General features: G+C 49.5%; 1 protein-coding gene across 1 annotated transcript in view; it reads left to right on the forward strand.

Annotated features, from left to right (window-relative positions):
• Positions 1–2041: 2041 nt before the first annotated feature.
• The window catches only part of RNF123 (ring finger protein 123), a 48148-nt gene continuing 35458 nt past the window's right edge, over positions 2042–14731 (forward strand). Inside the window, 13 exon segments of the mRNA XM_054515983.1 lie at positions 2042–2102; positions 4006–4199; positions 5204–5288; positions 7269–7348; positions 8132–8229; positions 9385–9439; positions 9780–9865; positions 10604–10690; positions 11153–11220; positions 12075–12200; positions 12906–13020; positions 13830–13934; positions 14065–14190. Coding sequence (XP_054371958.1) covers positions 4118–4199; positions 5204–5288; positions 7269–7348; positions 8132–8229; positions 9385–9439; positions 9780–9865; positions 10604–10690; positions 11153–11220; positions 12075–12200; positions 12906–13020; positions 13830–13934; positions 14065–14190 — 1113 coding nt within the window. The 5' untranslated portion in view covers positions 2042–2102; positions 4006–4117.

Genomic DNA, 14731 nt, shown 5'->3' on the forward strand with positions numbered 1-14731 from the left:
AGAGGTTTCAGTCTCCCCTACCCTACCTGCTTCCTAGCATACTGCAGAATCTCTCACTCACAGGAGAGGAAGCTCAGGTGTGTTAGGAGATGTCTTGGGAGCACTGGCAGAGGTAAATGGTCAGCAATCCAGAGGATGGCAGAGGCCTTTTCCACACAGAATCCTTTGTTTATTTCAGGTAAATTCTTCAGTCTGTCTGGATCCAGTTGAAGAGCCAGGACAGTTTCTTGACCATGTTTTAGATAACAGTGCAGTGTATGCCAAAGTATTGGGTAGGTCCAGCCTCATGACTAGGAGGAAGATCTGCCAAGTTCAACAGCTTTCCCAAGGTGGTTTCTTGGAAAAGGCTATTTCTTGAGCTCCACCAATCCTATAACCAAATACATGTGTGAATTGTGGATTGTTGACCTGAAGGTTGTATGTGAGCTCAAGAACTGCATCAAGTAGATTCTTGTCATATTTGCACACAAGTAAACATTGACAGAAGTGGAGAAATTCTGTTGCTTTCCAGAAGTTCAGCAAGTCTACATCTCCACTGTGCCCCAGGGTCTGGTGTTAAGATGGAAAGAGTGACTGAATTGTGTGGTGTTGTGATTTCCCCATACTTTAGGAGAGTGAAAGACTGCAAAGTTATTGTTTCTCAGGCAGAAACCTTTACATTTCAATGAGTCTCCTGTGAGAGGCTTGGGTTTAATAGCAAGGAGAAGCCTCACAAGCTCAAACTTCAGGACAAAGAGCATTTTGTTCCCAGTGGTCCTGTGGCCAGATACTTTTGTCAGGCTTGAGAGAGCCTCCCAGTGCACTTTATTGCGCTGGTGGGGTCAGGGCCAGAACTGGGGCATGGTGCATGGCAGGTCCTGCAGCAGCATCTGGGCTGCCTGTGGGGATTCTGGGCCAATGCTGCAGGCTGGAGCAGTCTTGGATCCATGTGGGCCCAGAGGTATTGGAGTGTCTGGTATTTTCTGGTATTTTCTAGATCTGCGGAGACACAAGAGGACCCTGATGGTAGCTGGCTGGTGGTGCTGGGGCTGCTGGAGTTGGGTGCTAGCGAGCTGCGAGGGTGGTGAGGCCCTGGCACAATTTGCCCAGAGAAGCTGTGACTGCTCCATCCCTGGAAGTGTTCAAGGCCAGACTGGATGGGGTTTGGAGCAACCTGGTCTCATGGGAGGTGTCCTTGCCCATGGCAAGGAGGTAGAATTAGATTATTTTTCAGGTTCTTTACATCCCAAACCATTCTGTGACTCTATCTTTTTATCTTGAAAGTGTCAGATGCTCCAGTCCATGCTCCCTGGGCCCTTGTGGATCCAAGACTGCTCCCATTTGCAATGCTGGACCCAGAATCCCCACAGCCAGCCTGGACACTGCCACAGGACCTGCTGTGCCCCCAGTACACTGATCCCACTCCACAGGCACAATAAAGCGCACTGAGAGGCCCCACGCTCATGTGTCGGCTCCTTCCTCCGGCTCTCTCTCCGAGGGCAGGTGCGGGTCTGGCCCAGAGGGCCGTTGTCTCCCTGGGTGTGGGCAGCGCCTGCCCTGGCCTCCCTCGTGCGCGCTGGCCTTGGCCGCTTGCCCACCTCCATGCCGAGAGTCTCGCGTCTCGGCGGCCCCGACCCTGCTCGGTTTCCTCCAGAGAAGTTCACGCAAGCACCGGGGGGCCTCTGCCGCCGGTCCTTCCCCGGGGCAGGGCGCCGCGGCCCGGCCCTGCCCGAGCGCGGACAGAGTCCCGCCCGTCTCCCGGCAACGCGTCCCGCCCGCCCGCCATGGCCCTCGCGGGTCGCCGTAGCGGCGGCGGCGCGGCCGGGCCGGCGGTGAGTGCGGCGGCCGCGGGGCCCGGTGCCGGCAGCGCGGGGGCTCCCCCGGGGCCGCGGGGGGCTCGGGCCACGGCCAGCTCAGGGAGTGTCGTCCGGCTGTGCGGGAGGCGCCCGATCGGGGGGTGGCCGCCGCGCCTCACGGGTTGTAGGCAGGTGTAGGGGGTTCTTGGCTTTGGGGTGTTTGTGGGCTTGGAGAGTCCTTCCGGGTTTGGGGGTGTCTGTGGCTGCCGGCAGTGCCGCCCGCTTTAGGGGCTGGCTCTGGGTTACGGGGCGCCGCTGGGCTGCGGGGTGAGTCCGGCTTTGGGGCAGGTTGCTGGGTATGAGCATGGCAATGCTGCCCGGTGGTTGTGGGCTGGGGTGCCGGCGGGTTGGGGTGCCACGGGGACCCACGGCTGGGATGAGGGCAGGGCAGTTCTGTGATCCGTGCCGGGCTCTGCTGTTTCCCTTTGCCTGCTGCGAGTCTCAGGGCTCGGCCGGCAGCTGCCAGACAAAGTTGTGTTGGCCGGCCTGGCTTCTCGGCCTCCTCACCTGCCTCCAGTCGCCTCCACTTCAGCTCTGGCTGCTCCTGTGCTGTGTATTCTGCCCTGCTGCTGGAAGCCGCTTGCTCTTGCCGAGAGAAGGGAGTTCAGCCCGGGGCCAGGCTCAGAGCATGGAGTCTTTGCTTCTGTGAATCGCACATGGGGCAGATGTGTGTGTATCCCCCTGCTCTGCCCTTTCCCAGACCTGTTGAAAGCAACATCTGCTCCAGCTGAGCAAACACCCTGGCACAGCAGCAGTGCCAGCACTGCATCTCATGTGGTGCCAGTGTGGAGGGGCTGCGTGCTCTGCCTTGGGCATTCAGGCTGTTTCAGCAGCGCTGCTTACCAGAGTGGCTGCCTTTAGGAGAGCCATGGGCACTCCTGACTGCCCTCGGGTGTTTTTAACTTGTTCTGACAGAGGTGAAGTCATGTCATGTGTCGAGTACTTTTAGGATAGTACACATTGTGCTGTCTGCTCTGCTTTGGTAGTAAAAGATGAGTTTCTCATTATTGTTTTATCTCTTGTTTTGAGTTCCTGACGCATCATTCAGGCCCTTTGATCCAGGCTGGTTTTTGCTTTGCTCCCGCTATTTTGCTCAGCAGTGCTGCAGGAGGGAGGCCGGGCAGTGTTGCTCCACTGCTGAGTGCTGGGGTGGTCCTGAGGAAAGGGGTTTTAGGAAGCCCTTTCCCAAGTCTAGCTGAAGCTCATGTGATTTTGTGTTGCTGCGGCACTTGTGTCACTTGGCACTCCTTTTCTAGAGTCACTAACTTTTCTTGAGTTCCCCTTAGTTTCTGCTCTGCATGAGATTGCCACCAAGCATTTCATTCCTGCAGCCTTTGATCCTGTTGCATCTTCCTGTTACTCTGTGTGTCAAAGTGCTTTGACAGATGGATGTCCAGGGAGAGTCTTCCAGTGAGGGTTGGCTATTGGGGCAGTTGTGAGCAGGAGAGGGGTATAGCCTAACATTTGGAAGCTGGATGGAACTAGCCACTTGAATGTACTCTTTTTGTCCTGGCACATGTCAGCTCTGATAGTATTCTAGTGATTCTAGAAGGTTCCTGAATCTGTGGTTTCATGGTAGATTTTCACTTGTAAACACTATTGTATATTACCTCTGTCTGCTTTTGTCCCCGTGTCTCTGGGTCTTTCACTTTGTAGTCAGTGATATTCTATTGTAGTCCAGTCCATCTGCATTTGTCTCATTCCTTTTTCCTCTCTCTTTGTTTTGAGTAGTGGAATAATCTAAACACCTGCTAAACAGAAGATTAACCAGGCTCATGTTGCTGTCCTAAAGAGTACAGAGCAGGAGAGGAAGGCAGAAGTGTTTGTCAGGACACGAGCAGCAGGGCGGTGCGGTTCCCAGTCTCAGCGGTGTTTGGCAGGCTGGTGGCTTTGCCCTGTGCTGGCCCAGTGCTTCTGGCCCAGGCTTGGTGTGAAGGTTGCCTGTGTTTTTGCCTTGGTTGTGCCTGTGCCTTTGTTTGGAGTGGGGTTTGTGTGGCTGTCTGGAGTGTGGCTTCATGGTTCATCTGCTTTGGGAAGGTTTTGAGCTGTTGGACAGCAGTGGAACTGAGAGCAGGGTCGGCAGTTAGTTGGTTTGGGGCTCTTGTGTAATGTCATTAGGACATGGAAGGACTGTGGCTATTTTTTGGCTTATGCCTGTTGTTTAATTCAGGTAAACCAACCTCCAGGAAAGGGAGAAGTCTAAAGGCAGCATCCTCCCCAGAAGGTTTTGTTCCAGGCGTCTGCCCATCTTATGTCTGCTCTGGAAGCGGTGCCTGTGAAGAATGACGTCGAGAGGTGCTGGGACTGCTTTCTCAAGGAAGAATTACAGGCTGAGCACTGAGCCAGAGAAGTCCAAGGTCACAGGTAGGGTCCTGTACATGCCCTGTGGGAACAGGAGCTCTGTGGATCCAGGGAGCATCCCTTGCCTTGCTTGAGATCAGCTACCTTCCAGTTGCAGTTACCTTGGTAGTGTGAGGTGTAGGGGGGCTGAAACTGAGTAAATCCTCAAAGTGAGATGAGATTTTGGATGGGACATTCCTGCAGTACTAATGACTCCAGAAACTCAGATCACAGAGCCTTTTCTTCAGCACACAGCCCTGCCTCATAAGGCTGGAGAATGTTTTGTTGCCTGCCTGCCAGCTGATTTAGGGAGTTCCCCTTCCAGGATGAACAGCTTGTCAAATTCTCAAATGAATCCTTTTCTGGGAAATTCTGCTACCTGCCAGGCAGTCTGATTTTTTTCTTGGCTTCACCAATCCAGCACAAGTGTGCTTATGAGACCACAAATCTGGCATTTGAGGGCACTGTTGCACTCAGAAACAAGGAATGCTGCATCAGTGTGACACTAAGGGTCGTTTAGTGAAGGTGAGCCACGCATCATTAAAGAGGGTTCTGGGTTACATGAGGTGAGCTGCTCCTGCAGCCTTTCCATCTAAGCATCTTTTATGTGGTTAAGAGACATCCTGGATATGAATAGGACACCAGGAATTGCAGTAGTGTTATTTTTTTTTTTTTTAATGAAATTGGATTCCTGCTTTCAGCTTTTGGAGTTACTTTAGCACAGCAGGATTCCTGAGGATGCACTTCCACCTGTGTGGAGCAATTTATAGGCTCCCAGTTGCTATGGCAGAGCAGCTCAAACTGGAAAGAGTCTTTTTTTGGGGAGATGCACCCAATAATGCTGGACTCTGGTTTTGCTAGTGAGGACAGTAAGGTGATGAATGCTTGAAGCTGCATTTTCCATTGTGTTGATCAGCAAACATGAACATAATTTACCCATAGTTAACCAATTTCTTGCTTGTACATGAAGTTCATGTTTGAGTTTACCCCAGAGTCTCTAAGCTTATTTCCTTTCTGTTTCTCCCAAGGGATTGTGAACAGCAGGCTGCTGAATGATTACCTGCATCGAGTCTTTACCAGTGCTGATGGGAACCAGCCTGCAGCTGCTTACAGGTATCAGACTTCTCACTGCCCAGGTGGCAAGTGATGCCACCTCCAGATAAACAGCACTGTGTGAAAGGAAAGATCTTTTAGTGCCACACAGTGATCTTTGTTAAAAACACAGCAGCTCCATGTTACAGAAACAACTCTGAGGTCTGCTCTTTTAATGGCTTTTTCAAACTGCAGGGCTTGTGAGGAAGGATTCTTTTTTGCATGAAAAATCCCATATACCAGCACACTAGGCAATATTTTTGAAATAAGTAGGTATTCACCTGATTGTTCCTGTTCCCCCTTTGCTTGTAAGGAAGTGCAAAATGTACACGTGTCAGGTGCAGGAATTAAAAATAGTGCCCTGTAACCTAAAGGCAAGACTGTTACTGACCCATGCAATTCCATACATTTTCCAGGCTGTGGAACTGCCAGTACTTTTATTAGGAGTCACCAAAGGAAGAGAAACACAAAATTCCTGTTTAGTGGCTTTTTTCCTATTTATTTTCAGTTCTCCTTCACCTTTTAATCCCAGAAACTTGTAGTGTTGGATGAAAAGAATTCCTCTTGCATCTCTTTTGCCAGAGGCAAGTCAGGCAGGTTCAGGGCAGGTAGGAGTGTGGCAGAGTGAGGCAGGCCTGTGGCTGCTGCTGCAGCATGGCTGGGGTCACATTCCAAGGCTATACTTAGGACTGCCAGCTCCAACGTGAGCTCAGAGCTGCTATAAATAGTTCTTGGCCCTCTGGCTCTTGGTGAGCTGGGGTGTTGGTGCGGGGGAGGCAAAGTGGGTCATGTTACTTTACCACAAGCTCTCCTGCCAGAAAGCCTTGGAACACTCCATCTGCCTGAGCATTTTGGTTTTCAATATTTCTGATTTCTTTGTCTGGTGATTAATGACTTGAATGCACAGAACTGATAGTTTGTTGGACTGGTCTCTCTTTTTTCCTGCCTTCCAACCTTTTTCCCTGGACGTGGCTACTTGGTAGAAAGCCCAGTAGCAATCAAAGAGGTCTTGGAAATAACATTTGCCATAAGAGAGCAACTTTTATGGTATGACATCTTGCCTTCAGAGGCCTGAATTCTTTATAGAGGAGCTCACTGCACACATCTCTCTGCCTGTCTCATGCTCTTCTACTCTCCTTCCACAACTCCTCCTTCATGCCAGTGCTGATGAAGCAGCTTTGCTGAAGCCACCCTTCTCATGCCAACCAAAGCTGATTCTTTGATTTCACTTCCGTGCATCTTCACATCCATCAGGCTTTCACAATGTCTCTCACCATTAGGGTGAGAGGGAAATCCCTAGTCCTGGAGAAGTGAAAAGTTGTTTCCCAGATGGCTTTGGAAGTGGGAAGCAGGGGTAGGAACAACTAGTGGTTCTCACAGTAAAAGGAGGCTCTTGTGCAAGGATCAGCTAAGTGAACTATCCCTGAAAGGAGAGAACCAAGGAAGGGCAGTAAGTTCTCTAGAACAGTGGCCCAAAGGGGATGCGTGAGAGAATTTTCAGTATGAAAACAAAATGGTTTTAGCTATTTTCACAGAGAGAGGATGCTGGACTAGCCTGACCTTTGTCTGAACTGCTACTGCTGCCGCTGTGGTCCTCTCTCTTCTTTTGTATTGCAAAATACTTTGGGGAAAAAACGAATCCTGACTTAGGCCATGTTTGTATGATGCTGACTGCAGCAAAGTCGTGTCCATAGTTATTGGTAGCACAGCTGGTTTCTTGCTGCCTTGTACCACAGTTCTCTTACTGCCACAAAGCACTCCTGAGCAGACTGAAGACTGTAAGATTCTTTGTTAACTACTTGGCTTGTTTGTGCTGTGTTTGGTCCTTCATTCATTGTCCCAACACAATGGGCAACAAATTCCTTAGATTCATGACATGAAACAGATCAATGACAGAACTTCCTGGCTCATGTCTCAGCATAGGACACTGGTCTGGGCTGCAGCTCTTGAAATATTGAAGACAAAGTTTTTTGTAAGAGCTGCTGTGTGTTTATTCCCTAGGAAGCACCTGACGTTCCAGAACCTGCAGGAGCACCTTGAGCGATTGCTGGCAGAGGAGAATGGCTCTGAGGACAGCAGAGGTAGGAGATACTGCCTGTCCAATTTGTGCTTCTTGCTTGTGCTGCTTCATTGGGAAGGACAAGTTGTATCATGATAGGCATTTCCCTGAGTGAGCGCTGTTGTGCTCTAATTTATTGTGCTTTTAAATCCTGCCTGTGAGGGGCTCATCAGCCAGCCTTGCAGCAGGTTTGTTTGCAGATGGAGGCAGATTTCCAGGCTAAAATGTCTGGAAAAGCAGTTTTGGGGGTATTTTACTGATAATGATGTGCAGAGCCATTGCTTGGACCAGGAGTGTGCAGTGCTATCATCAGTGAGAGATGCAGAAGCTTATTTACAATTACTACATGCTGGTCTCCACTGCAGGTATTCACTTTGGGCCTCAGGCTGTACCCTGTGTTCTTACTGCCATCCTTTCTCTGAGTGAATCAGGATGTGGCAAGATACAACCTTGCTCCCCTCCTAGAAAGCCAAATTTTTCTTGCTGGCTGCAATCAAAGTGTGACATATAGCCAAACATTTGGCACACAGTTTAGCCTTTGAATTTTGTCAAAGTAAAATTTTCAGGGATGTGGAAAACTTAATGTGGCCTGAATGCTTCATAGCTGAGTCGCTGTGAAGACTTTCTTTTAAATCTCTCTCCTTTTCTGAGTTTCTCAGGGTCCAACATAGGCAACACTATCACAGTCTTCCTCCCCTGGAGCGGAATCCAGGTGCTGTTGCAGTCTGGCTGGAGGTACCCAGTGGGTGAGCTGTTAAATCCTGCACAACTCTCCCCAACAGGTTTTCTGCAACTCTTGTTTCAGATCAGGTGGCAGAGGGCCGGCTCGGTCCCTCCACTGTGGTTTTGGACCACACGAGCGGCTTTGAGGGGCTCCTGCTGGTGGATGATGACTTACTTGGGGTGAGTGTGTTGCTGGACACAGCAGAAAATGGTTTTGTGGGACTAAAAGCACTTGGGGGTTTCGTGGTTTGTTCTTTGTAGTAGATCCCTGTCAGTGACTCTGTAGCGTGTGTAAATGGAGTTTGCCCTGAAAGCTGCAGCATCCTGGAGGAAATGAGCTCTCCTGGGAGAAAGTCTGGCAGTGCCACTAAGTGTCAGCAAGGTTTGAGTGGGGCTGTGAGGAAGTGAAAGGACTACCCTGGCCCGGGGGCTCACTTGGCTAAGCAGCCAGCCTTCCTGTCCCTCCCTCCAGCAGGCTGCCTCTTCCTTCCTTCTGGTCTTCTTAAAAGGCTAGAAAGAGGCTGAAGCTGAGGTTTTCCTTTCTCCTTTGTTTCCACTAATTACCTGCTTGCTCCTTAGCTGATGTTCCCCATGCAAAAAGTCAGCTGAAAGAATCCACTGGAATTTAACTCTTTCCTACTTCAGTAATTTCTGCGCTCCTTTCACCCCTTCATGAGCAAGCACATCCCCTGCTCTTGAGCTTAATCTATGCCTGCTTTTTAGCCTCTAACAAATCAGGCTGCCCTGGTCTCCCCTTTCCCTTTAACCACCTGCTATGGATTACTTTGGCTGTACCTAGAATTGACTCACAGAATGGATTGGACTGACTTGCCTGTGAATTCCTTGTTCCTGCTTTCATTTCCTCTTCATGGTCTGTCTCAAGACAGCAAGAGTCAGGATTTAACACGGTTCAGTTCCTAGGCAGTATGTTACCTGCCAATCCTGGCCTTTGGTCTGGACACCTTGAATCTATAGTGTTGTTCTAACTTGTCCAGCATTCATATATCTTTCCCATATCATAATCACTTTTGTGCCAATTCACTGGGAGCCTGTCTGTCAACATGCTGTCCTTGTACTGCTGCCATGCTGGGTGCTTCACTGGGGTTTATCAAGTACAGATGAGCTGTGGGAAGGACCTGAATGATTCCCTGGGGCCAGTTGGCTCCAAGTACAGCTGCTGGGGTGGGGAGGATGTCCCTTTTTGTCCCTATCCTGTCCTTGTGAATAGCTCTCCATCTTGCTTTGGTTTTAAGCTCTGGGACAGAGGGAATGGGAAGGATTGAACAAGCCTCTCTTTTTGCCTGATATTAAAATATCTTTTGTTTGTTGGTCCAGGTGATTGGCCACAGTAACTTTGGGTCCATCAGGGCCACAACATGTGTGTATAAAGGTAAGGAGATAAACCAGTGCTGCTTTGAGAGAAGACCCTGGGAGGAGTGTATGGGCGTTAGATAGCTGGAGAGCTCAGGAAATCTGGAATATGTTCCAGATCTTGAGCACCCTCTGCTCCAGTTCATTCACTGAACTTGTCCAAGGAATGAGAAGGATTGTGTGATGGGGGATTGTGTGATGCCAGAATAAAGGGGTGGGAGGGGAATCCTGGGGATGTCCTGAACTTCCTTTGTGTGCCACATATATTTCTGTGGGAGCAGTGTCAGGTTCAGCTTCTTGAACAACAAGCCAGGGGACAAGAATTCACTGTCTGGCATCTCTTTCTCTTTTTCTTTCAGGGAAATGGATTTATGAGGTGCTCATCTCCTCCCAGGGACTCATGCAGATTGGCTGGTGTACTCTCAACTGCAGATTTAATCAGGAGGTAGTATAGCTACTCTGGGGAATGCTCCTCCACTGCTTTTTTGGTCAGTGTAGAGCATTGCATTGGTGCTGTGCCCTGCTGGTATTCACACCAAAAATGCCATACACACACACACAAAATGCCAGGCCTGCTATTTTAAGAGTCTTTACGAGACTCTCTGGTCTGTGTCCACAGAATTGTGCTCAGTGGGAAAGTCTGTGCTGGGTGTGTTGATGTGCTTTTGCTGCACATAGAATTGCTACATATTGACTTTCAGCTGGTATCTTCCCCAGAAAGTGTGTGTGTCTGCAGTGCTGGCAGTCTGTCCCTTGGGATGGGCCTCAGCAGCTGCTGCTACAGGGCTCTTTTTGCCCAGAGGGCAGTGAGATGTTGTTTCATCTGGGTGGGATGTTTGGTGCTCGAAAGGGGTGTCAGCTGCAGAATTTCACTAACTTGTCATTCTGCAGTATGTGAGAGGGGAAGTGATGGGCATCCCAGGGGGCTGCTTTGATAGAAATGAGAAGTGTCAGATGCCAGTACTCTTCTTCTGACCCAAAAATAAGTAGGGAGTGCTGCATTTCCCTGAACCAAAGATCACAGGCCACCGGATTCATTCCTAGAGTGAGGATTTTTCCCAGGCAGAGCATGTGTGCTGTCAGCTGCTCTCCCTGTCTGTTGGTCTCCCCCTTAAAGATTCTCTTGCAGTGAGAGGAATCCTCTGTGCCTGGTCTGAATCTCCTCTTTGATGCTTTGGTGCAGGAAGGCGTTGGGGACACGCCAGATTCCTATGCCTATGATGGGAACAGGGTGCGCAAGTGGAACGTGACGACCACAAACTATGGCAAAGTGAGTAGCTGTGCCCCAGGAATGGAGCAGAAAGCAGCTGACTCCTTCTGCTCTCTGGATTCTGCTGGGCCTTGTGAAGTGCCCTCAAGCCTTTCTCCCTGTTTCAATCTCTGTGCCAGCACTTGTCTGCACTTCAGGGGTACTGGACGTGCTGGCTTTGTTTAGCAGCCCCAGCAGATTGATTCCCAGCACAGTGCTGCTGTTGGTCCCTGCAAGGCTCTGGTTCCCTGTAGTACATCAGAGCTGGTGCATTGTTGGGCTAGATGTACATTCCTAGTGCCAGAGGGGGAAAAGATCCCAAGTGGGCTTTAGAAGTGCCTGAAAGTGATGTGAACTGCTGGGAGAAGGAGCTCTCTCTTCTTTAACCCTGAATCACAAGGGATTGGTTGGGTTGCAGTCTTTCTTGTGATGTGGGAAAACCCTGTAAAGATATGTTTAACCTCTTCTCTCCCTTTCCTGCAGTCCTGGGCAGCAGGAGACATCGTCAGCTGTCTGATAGACCTTGATGAGGGCACCATTGCTTTCTGCTTGTAAGCATCTTTGCCCCATTCCCTGCTTTGTGTATGTCTGTGTGTAACAGAAAGGTTACCTCACTGCTCAGCAGGTTGCTGAGCCCTATTTCTGCTCTCTCCCCTTTATGTTCCTTGGTAGTTCTGGCCTTTGTTTTTCTGTCTTTTGTTCAGAAACCATCTGAATAAGTTGTTTGGTCTCAGTTCAGTTCAGTTGAAAACATTTGGCAGGAAGATGTTCAAGCTACAAAATCTTTGCAAAGTTTGCCAGGATTTTAGAGGGAAGGGCATCTCTTGTGATGTTTAATACCACACTTGGCTTTAATTGATTACTTTTGTAGTCAGTGTAGACCTTGCCTGTCCTAAATTCCAAGGAGCTGTGAAAAGGTTGATAAATCTCCAGTTTCCAGCTCCTATGCACAATGAGAATTGTTCTCTAGCCCTGGCCTGCAGCAAGTCAGTTGCAATTAAAAACTTTTAGATGGTCGGTGTCATCTTTTATGGAGGAGTAGATTGAAAGCATTATCCTTGATTGCCACCAACATCAAATAGATGAGGCCAAAAAATCACATGCTTTAAAATGTCCTACTGCTTTAGTTATCTCACAGATTTGGGTTGCCCTTGAAGCTGAGTGGGCTCTGCATGCTGTGTAGACCCCAGTGCCTTCCCATGCTGATATGAAAATGGGAGTGACCCTGTGCTTCCTGTGGCTGTCACTCAGCAGAGCTGTGACATTTGCATGTGTGCCAGGTTGAGAATGACAGGAGGCATAACTGACGGGCGTGTCCGTGTTGGCAAGCTGATATCTGTACTGCCCAGCTGACCTCAGACCCCTCCTGCTGTGACTAAAACCTTGTGGGTTTTCCTTCTTTCAGGAATGGCATATCTCTGGGAACTGCCTTTGATAACATCACAAGGGGTGCTGGAATGGCTTATTTCCCTGCCATCAGCCTCTCCTTCAAAGAGTCTGTGGCTTTTAACTTCGGAAGCCGTCCACTCCGATATCCTTTAGGTGTGGGGAGAGGAGCTCTGAAGGGGGAAGAGCCTGTCCTGAGACCATCTTTGGAGGCTGTAGAATATACACACCTGACTGCAGTTCACTTTCTGCTGTCAGCACTTGTGTGCAGAGCTGAGTCAGGGAGAGAAGAGCCAAATACCTCCTTAGCTGAAGCAGAGCTCCAGGACACAAACACAAGTTTCTGAAATAAGAGTTGCTTTCAGCTCTGAGACAACAGATTGTCTACAACTGGGGGCTGCCTGATCCCAGACACTCAGATCCTGCAAAATTCTCGCTCAGCAGTTTTGGAAACCCTAATGCTGATGTGCTGCTGAACCTTTTGGTCGCTCATCTCTTTTACCTCCCAGCCATATGGGACTTCTGACATGGTATTAATGTTGCCCGTTGCTGTGTGAATGCTGAAGCCTGGAGCTCCTGTCAGAGCAGTCCTGGCTATGCCTGTTGATGGCTGTAGTGGGAGCTCCAGCTGGTCTTTCTGATGAAAAAAGTATTTCACGCCAAGCAGAAGTGAAAGACTTTCTGCTTGCAGTATGGAGGAAGTGGAGATAAGAGCTTGTGGCTTATCATCCATGTAGAAGGCACTATGGTTTGAACAGGGATGGGGTACAAAGTAAAGCAGACAGAGTCTTTTCCTTGCACAGACAAAAGAGGTCCCAAAAGATTGCATTTTCCCTTAACACTTCCCTACTTATCCAGTGGAAGGTTACCGGCCCTTGCAGGATCCTCCTGTGGCAGACCTGGTGAAGGCTCGGAAGCTGTTGGGCTACCTGAAGAATGTGATCCATATTGGAATAGATGTGACGGTAGGCTGGCATCATGGGGTGGATCTGAGGGCACCATGCTGGGAAATTGAGTTCTGCTCTCCCTGGCACGTGCTGCCAGCTCTGATGTTTCCATACACCCAAGAGTCTAAATGCTTGCATGGGGCATGTGTGTCCCTAGAGCTCTCTGGCTTGCAAAATGGCCTTCCTGGTAGTTCCAGGACTTAAGTCATACTGGGCTTTGTTGTTCTCAGTCCTATGAAGTTTCATTGCCAATATTCAAGAAGTGATGTTTGTCAGGGTCACAACTGCTGCATTTGATTTTGCACTCTTGAAATCAGTTTGTTCATATCCTAAGCTTTTTACTGATGTCCTGTTCAGTAATGTGATGAAATTCTGGCAGGTCTGCCTTGAGGATTGTTTTGGCTGTGGCACTATTTGCTGGAAACAGTGTTTTCCACTAGGATGAGGGATGATCTGTTGATGCCCAAAGCATAGGGAATGCCATATGCTATGATCTTGGCTCAAATGAAGTCCTGCTTTGCTATTTCTCCTCCTCTGTAGGTGTTCCCATTTACAAATTATCATGTAAACTAGAGCCTTTTTTTAATAGAACATTGTCAAAGTGCCTGCATGTGGTTGATAGTGACATCTGGACTGCACTACAGCCTTCCAGAGGAATAGGCCTGGCTTCTTTGGCATTCTGAATTCCCATGTTCAAGGTTTTTGGTACAGTCAGGCATGAGACAGCAGCAGTGGCTGCTCCAGGCATGTGATTCATTCAGTTGTTGGTGTACAGGTGGATTGGGCTGGATCCAAGCTAGGTTGTCTTTCTGGGTTTGTCATTACAGGAGGGGAAGCTGGTGGAGAAAGACACATCCATGTGGCAGCTGCAGGGAGAACCCACAGTATTGATTACATTAGCTCACATCTTCAATTATTTCTCCCCTCTTATGGTGAGTTTTGCCTGCCCATTGCCAGGTTCTGTAGTGCTTCTTACTGCTCTTGCAAGGCAAAGTAATCCCCAGCTTGTGCTGGGAAGTGACTGTGCCCTGGAGGAACGTTGACCTGCCTCTCTGTCTGCAGTGCAAGGTGTACCTGGTGGAAGATGTGCTCATGACCTTCCTGTTGAGCATCCTGGAGCGAGGAGGGGCAGTGGAGGCCCACCCCCTTATTCAGCAGCTGCTGGATCTCATGTGGCTTCTGATGGAGGTGAGTTGCTAGGGTGCTGGTTCCTCCCTAGGGATCCCAGGGAGACCCTGGGAGGTGCTGAGGACAGGAGCCTTCCCTACAAAATGCTGGTAGTGTTCAGTGTCTTTCTCTTCTTTTTTCTTTGTGGTAGACCACCCTCTCAATTAGCTCATCTGGCTGCTGCTGCACACCCAGGCACTGAGGGTTGAATGCAGACACTGGCAATGAGTTAACCAGGCATTTCTAAGCTTCTTCTACTGCTAAAGGAACTGATGATGGTGAATAACTTCCTGTTTCTGGAAACATCACATTTATCAATAAGAATAGTCTTCTGATTGTTACTAATGTCTGTTTGGCTGTGGAGGTCCTAAGGAGGTCCTAAGTGCTGCCATGTGCTGAAGAGATGGATCAGAGTGTGTGGGACTAGGGTAGAAGTGTGCAGTGCACTCTCACCATCTCCAGCACTGCTGGGGAAAAGCCTCTCCAACTTCCCTTCCTGTCCATGCTGGATGAGCTTACTCCTTCCTGGGACACATGTTTGAGGCAGCTGGGGAGCTGCTGC

Source organism: Molothrus ater, chromosome 11 (assembly GCF_012460135.2).
Source record: "Molothrus ater isolate BHLD 08-10-18 breed brown headed cowbird chromosome 11, BPBGC_Mater_1.1, whole genome shotgun sequence".
Taxonomy (NCBI): Eukaryota; Metazoa; Chordata; class Aves; order Passeriformes; family Icteridae; genus Molothrus; species Molothrus ater.